General features: G+C 36.9%; 1 protein-coding gene across 1 annotated transcript in view; it reads right to left on the reverse strand.

Annotated features, from left to right (window-relative positions):
* Window positions 1-7349, reverse strand: part of TRHDE (thyrotropin releasing hormone degrading enzyme) — a 332065-nt gene that overhangs the window by 165745 nt on the left and 158971 nt on the right. Inside the window, exon 4 of the mRNA XM_042470783.1 lies at window positions 3599-3753. Within this exon, the coding sequence (XP_042326717.1) occupies window positions 3599-3753 (155 nt within the window). The remainder of the gene's footprint in view (window positions 1-3598; window positions 3754-7349) is intronic.

Raw genomic sequence — 7349 nt, forward strand, 5'->3', positions numbered from 1 at the left:
AAATATGTGTTTAAGATACAGTATAGCAACAGTCAAATAAGGAATTACAAAAGCACTTACTCCATCACTGCAAGGAAAGTGTCCCATTGTAACTGTTTATTATCAGCCTGCTGAATCTCTATTCTGTGTAGTACAGCAAACTATGATGCCTCTGATTCATTAGCTAGAATGCTTTTAAAATTGTTAATTATTTTTAAGGTAAGTCATTATGAATCTTATATATGTCAAGTATGTGCTTACATACATTAGAAGAAGCGGTTCCTCTTCTCTCATGCTTCTAAGTGAAAATCTCTTCCAAGATGGTGCCTATTGGAATTTGTGTGTATCTGCCAAACATGTGGTATCCACATGAGGTGACCATATTTTTTTCTGTATCCCACTCCTGAGCTATTCTTATGCAAAAATATGTGCATCTCGTCAATAAACAAGATTAATACCCAATGTGAGTAATTGAATGAAAACCCTAGTTACAATTTTCCCAAAATGTGCTAAATGGGTTAATGCTGTTTTATTTAAACTATAATAAATATGGGTAGCCTAAAAAATTACATGAAACTATCAAAATGACATATTTATTTAATTATTGTATATCTTTCTACCTTCAAATTATAGGCGTTAAATGCATTTTGGATTAGTGAAGGATAAACTGTATGACATATTTAGTATGTAACAGTTTCATAAAAGTTAGGTCTACCATGCCAAGGATATTCTAAAATATATCAGGGATGTATATGTGTGTGAGTGTGGGTGTATGTGTGCATGTCTCCAGAACAATAGTAAGACATAAAACTAAAAATAATAGATCACTACTCATTAAAATAATACAGTACATTGTGAATAAATGGTAAAAGATTATTCAACTCCTTTATATTGTACAGTGCGCCCGCATCATACGCGGGTGTGCTGTACGCGGTTTCCAGCATATGCTGGGAGCTATGTAGGAAAGGCTTCTCTCAGCCCCAGAAGAAACAATGGGGCGCACGCCAGGTGCGCGCCATGGGAATGAGACCCATTGTTTCTAATGGGGCTTGACTTTATGCGGAATTTCCCTTACGTGGCGGAGTCTGGCACAGATCCCCCACATAAAGGAAGGGCCAATTGTATTTTCATTTCTGGAAGGAATAGATGTGATAATGTTCTTTCTTATACCAGTAGGTCATATTAATATCTTTGTATACATCTAGCAAGAAAACTGTGAATAAAACTATAAGTGATGTAAATACTGGTTTGGTGGGGCAGGGGGATAACATGATAGGGATACCAAATCTGCATGGTCCTCTGAATTGGCAGCTAAAAGGTTAAATAGTTTGGCATTTTTTTATTGATACAATTTATTGTAGCACCTGAATATTCATATTCTTGAGTGACAAATCCCTGGATAGTCAAAAACTGGAACACAGCCAAAACCAATGGCTAATGAGAAAATAATTTCCCCAATATATTAGAAAATAATATTCAAGTCCATTAAACACAGGCAGGATAGGTAATAGTCAGGGATCCTTGGAGCTAAAGTCTAAAACATTCAAACAACCAAAGGCTGAAAACCCTTGCTTTAGAATGACATTCTGTGGATACTAATAGGCAAGTGATCCCTGACTTTGCGTGTGCATGTATAAGATTAGGCTCAATGTAATTTAAAGTCAGACCCAATCTTCCACTGGAAGAATTTTCAGAAGTCTTTCCATCCTATGCAGCCCTCCACACCACCTGAAAAACAGCTTTGCATAGTTTCCCAGAGCTAGTTGTAGGTCTGCATGGGACTGTAATCCCACTTCACTTTCCACTGAATCTCACTATTCACCCAATGAAATTCCACCACTGGATGCTGCTGTATAAAAAGCCCAGTAATAAATTATTTCATTCTAGAGGAAGTGAAAACCTCTACCTAGGTGTGGAATATGTTCTGAAGTGACATGACACATTTCAACAGTTAAAAGTAGACCACTATAATGCCTGTGTTGCTTGAATGGACTGGAAAACATCCTGGTCTATTCAACTAATGAGATGCTAATCTACTGCATTTTATAGTGGAGGTGAGAAAAGCTCTGTTTTTCATGATACAAAAAGAATTCTTGGTTGTCTTAACCAATTAAGACAATATATATTGCATTTTGACTGACTTGTAATAATTAAAATGTAGCAACAAAGGTACCCAATTAAAGGTACCTAACTATAATGAGAAGCACTTGTGGTGGATTAAATGTTTCTCCTACAGTTCAATGAAAGAAAAAAGACAGTCACTATCAGTGGCCACTACAAAGTGTGGCTCCATGGCAGTGTAGGTCCTTCTTTTCTTTCTTGATGGCTTGAGATAGTAAAGATATACTACAAGGCCATGAGGTGATGGAATATAGCTCTACGCGCTTTAAAAAGGATGAACGAAGGAAGGGGGTAGAGAAAGAAATGTAAAGTGGCAGCATCTTTAAGACTAACTTTTATTTTTGCATGAGCTTTTGTGGATATAAACCTATTTCTATGGATACAGTACAGAGTGTACAACCACTCTGTATTCTACCAATCAAAACCTATTGTGCAGCTGTACCATCTTTTTTTCCACAACGGATTTTTGCAGAAATAAAAAAGACAGTAGAACCAGTGGCGGGGGGACATGAGGGAGCTGCAATTAAAATATGATGGCCTAAATCCAACTGATAGCTGCAACCTACATAGACCTACTGAATCAATGGGATGTTTTTTTTTATGTTGACATAACATTCAGTCACAAGATCAGAACCACTTTATTCGAATTACAAGAAAGGAGATTCCAAGTAAATATTAAGATGTTCTTGATGGCAAGAGCTGTTCAACAGTGGAACAGATTACCTTGAAAAGTTGGAGAAAGTTTGAAAAGAGAGATTGGAAGGCTACCTGTCAAGTATGCTTTAACTGTGGAATCCTGAACTGGCAGGCAGATGGACTAGGTGGCCCTTGGGATCCTTTCCAACTATGGTTCTACGTTTACATCACAGTAAGAAGACAGAGAGAGAAAAATGAAAAATAAATGTAAAGTTTTTTGTTTGTTTTTTACTACAATGTGTCCCGGTATTTAAGACTTTCAGTATACACAGAGGCAAGACATTCATCATTTATGAACAGAGGACCATGACAGAAACATAAAGGGGAAAAAATGCTTCCAAAGTTTATTCATGGAGAGAAGAAGGATTACCAAATTGTTTTCAGCCAATGCAATTTTTGACCAGAACATGAAACTCAGTCTGAGACTTTGATAGCTCTGTAACCAATCATTGCAAGGGTCTATCACTACACTCAACTATATAAAGACAAAAGTCCATTAAAATCTATCCAAATGGAGAAAAGCCTTATTATATTGATTTGATACCTGCTCCATGAAGATGAAACAATGGAAATGATGCTAATGCTTTCAATTAACATTATAAAGTTTATTACACTCAAATAATTTCTTGCTATTCATCACAGTCGTTTCCCCAATTAATGTGCTCAGTGTATGGGCCTCTGTGCAACAGAAATGAAACAGAAATGAGCAGCTCAGTAATTATTTTCCTGACAGAACATTCCATGTGGAAAATGTTACTCTGTTTTGTGTTGCATGCTCACAAATTGAAGACCTGTCTCCTACCTGGTGGCACAGCTCATGTACGATGACCATGGTGACATCAAGTAAGTAAGATATGGAAGAAATGCTTGGATCCAGTAGTATCCTCTGCTCCACAAAAACACTTAGTCCCCAGTTCTCCATAGCAGCATACGGATGCTTGGGCACAGCTAACAGATCTAGAAGCAGAATGAAAGGTACTTTTAACAAGCAACTGGCATATATTCTGTTCTAAAAGAACAATTAAGTAAAACCCATACACTGCCATTAGGCTTATTTCTTCCCACATAAAAGTGCAAAAATGAAGACGTTAATTTATGTTCCTTAGCAAGAAGACATATTACAAATTATTTTTTGTTACTAGATGCACTTCTGTTCTAGCTTCATTGCTTCCCATATTTCAAGCCTTGAGAGTCTTGGTATGTTGTAACATTGTTTCAAGTTTTATTATATATCACTCACTAGAGAACCATGAAAAGGTAACACGCTAGATTACAGTGCTAGCCAAGTTCAAATAGTTGTAAATTTACCAAAACCTAGCATCCATAAGAACAGACATAGTAGTTTACTGAGCTCCTTATCTGTGAATTTTATTTTAATATGAGAGTTCACTACTGGAAGATAGGTGATGATGAGTTACCTACATAATCTAAATGACCAAAGCACATCTGAGATTCAACCCTTCAAATACAGTTATTTAGTTATTACGCAATTTTAGTCAAATTTTGTTTTAACAATTTACACAATAACTGTGCCAATAATGTGTTAACAATGTATTCTGCCATTCATAATTAATTACTTCAGTCAGCTCAGGTTTAATTGCTCATAACCATAGGTCATCACTGTGTACAAACAAAGTTATACAAATGACAAATAACAGTTAAAAGACAATATAACATTTCCAACACCCTTTCTAAATACTACAGCAACAATTAAATACAGTCAGCCATGGCTTGAAAATATTCCCAAAGGAATCCAAAAATCAAACCTTGATTTTGCAATTTTATATAAGGGACATCATTTTATTACACCATTGTATATCATCCACACCACTGATCATCCACAAATTTTCATATTCACAGTGGCTCCTTGAACCAAACCCCAGCAGATACCAAAGGCCCACTGTATGTACAAAATAAAGCCATAAGGGCAATAAAACCTCAAACTTTGGTGGTGCCTTATAACAACTTGCATGGGCTTTAGTTAGTGCCATTAAGAAATTGAAGATGTAATAATTATTTTTAATAGACAATACTAGGACTCATGAGTCCCCCCCCCCCTTTCTAATTCTTTTTGACAAAGGACAACTAAACATATATTGGAGGAGGTCCTCAGCTTCATCCAGAACACATGGGGAATAAGGGAGCTCAGCTAATTGGCCATCACAAATTGTGGAGGGCATTAGCTAGAACTTGGCTAACATTAGCTCCCTTCTTAAGCAGAATGTTTCCATTTTAAATAGGTAGTCCTCTGGGCCTGGAAGTAAATTATACCATGGGGAAATTGTATCTGAAGTGAAGGATCCAATGACTCCTTGTAAGGACATATCTGTCATGGAGTCCTTGGACAGACGTGGTTCCCTGACAACCAATTATGGTTCAGCCTGATTGTGAAGGAGGGACTGCAGGGGAAAGAGATATAAAAGGTAGGAGTAAGACTGAGTGTGAGGGGGACTGAAGCTAAGTTTAAGAAAGGAGCTGAAGTTGAGGGAAGGTTCAAGTTCAGGGGAGGTTTTTGAGTGAGTGTTCTAGGGAAAGGGTCAGATAGGAAATCTGACTGGTCCTACAGAAAATCAGAGAGGTAGTCTAACAAGACAGTAGCATAACTGGAGAAAGAGACAAAGGGTCTCAATACTATCAGATACGGATACTGACTGGGAGAGAAAGTGTATTGTAGATTATAAAGAGGAAACTGTGAAATGAGTGCAACTGTTATATTAATGTAATCATACCACGTTTGAACTATTCTACCTAAGCTACTTTTTTGCTAAATGTTATTCAACAAAGTTAATGTTTATTTGTTATAACAGAAGCCTCTGCCTGAGTGAATTCTAAACCATGCAGGCATGGACAAACATGCTACCTAAAATATTAATCTTATAAAAGGACGACACTTGGGACCCTAGCCCTTATACATTTAGGGAAAGTGTATAAAGGGTGGACGCTGGGCAGACATCATTGACAAGGGGCCCACTATAAGTGAAAGGTAAAAGGTAACCTCAAGGCATAGAAAGGAGGTTGCAACACAGTATCATTCACATGTAACCTGAATTTAGTAATAGGCCATCATGGTTTGAGTGCTGGACTATGAATCTGGAGATTAGGGTTTAATTTGCCACTTTGCCATGGAAACCCACTGGATGACCTCGGGTTAGCCACACTCTCGCAGCCCCATAAAACTTCACGAAAGGTTCGCTTTAGGGTCACAATACATCTGAAACAACTTGAAGGCACACAAGAACAATAACAAGCCAGTGCAACGTAGTGAGTTGAGTACTGCTCTCGGATTCCAGAAAATATGGTTTGCCACCCAGCTTGCTCATGGAAACCCATTAGGTGGCCTTGGACTAGTCACACTCTCTAGACTCGGAGATTTACAAGCACCTCTGAATAAATCTTGCCAAGAAAACTGAATGATAGGTATATCTTATGGTCGCCATACACTGGAAATGACTTGAAATCACATTACAACAACACATCACTCACAACAATCAAGAGCTTCCAATTTATTCTTTTAAATCAACAATTTTCAAAGTGTTGTTTACACATTACAGCATTTTGTTATTGGCCTCATCAAAAATTTTGACAATTTACATTGCCTGCCACAAAGTGGAATGTGTGTACAAATATTACAATCTAATCGCGGTAGTCCAACATATTTGCAAATCTCCATATTGAGGAAAGAAAAAGATGCAATAAATTAGTGGCAGAACATGATTGTTGTTAGATACCATGCTTTAGGACACAACAACCCATGCAGACAAGTTTTCTTACCAATGTGCTACATCTTTTCCCCTCCTCCTTACCCCATGAGGGAGACCTATGCTGCTCACTCAGTCTTCAAGCACCATAATTGTTTAAAAGAATAATATCAAAGATGAAAAATTTTCACTGGAATTTCTGAAAATGCCCTTAAATTGCAACTTTTAAAGATCCTTACAACTCCTTATACTAATAAGATAATTTCACTCCTACTTGTTATGCCACTTTTGAAATGTAGCTCCATTGCACTCTCATTGCCAGAGAGAGAAAGTTATTTCATTACAAGTAAGTACTCTACTTCATCTCTTTAATACCAAGCTCTGGGAGCTATCTATAAACAGAGACAGACTTACACCATTGATTGCTTTACAGTATTTATTTCATTATTTGCAAACTATCTTTCTGGGCCAATTCTAACATCACATTAAAATGTAATTTTCCAAAAAAAAAACCCCACAAAAAACAAAAAACAAAAACACCTTTTACTTTCTGTTTGTGATAGGATTGTGTTTATTATTTCTTGTATTTCTATTGTGGTTAACTGGCTTGAGTGCCATTTGGTGGGAAAGCAGTGCATACATTTAATAATCAAACAAACTTGAATAATCCCATAAGATTTTATTTTAAAAATCACAGGCTGTACTAAAACACTGTCATGGCAGCAAACAATAAAAACATTAAGAAAACAGTGAAAAGAAGCTTTTTGTGAGTTTTTCGTGCTATGTGGCCATGTTCTAAAAGAGTTTCTTCCTCATGTTTCACCAGCATCTGTGGCTGGCATCTTCAGAGAATGC

The sequence above is a fragment of the Sceloporus undulatus genome, chromosome 5 (genome assembly GCF_019175285.1).
Source record: "Sceloporus undulatus isolate JIND9_A2432 ecotype Alabama chromosome 5, SceUnd_v1.1, whole genome shotgun sequence".
Lineage (NCBI taxonomy): Eukaryota > Metazoa > Chordata > Lepidosauria > Squamata > Phrynosomatidae > Sceloporus > Sceloporus undulatus.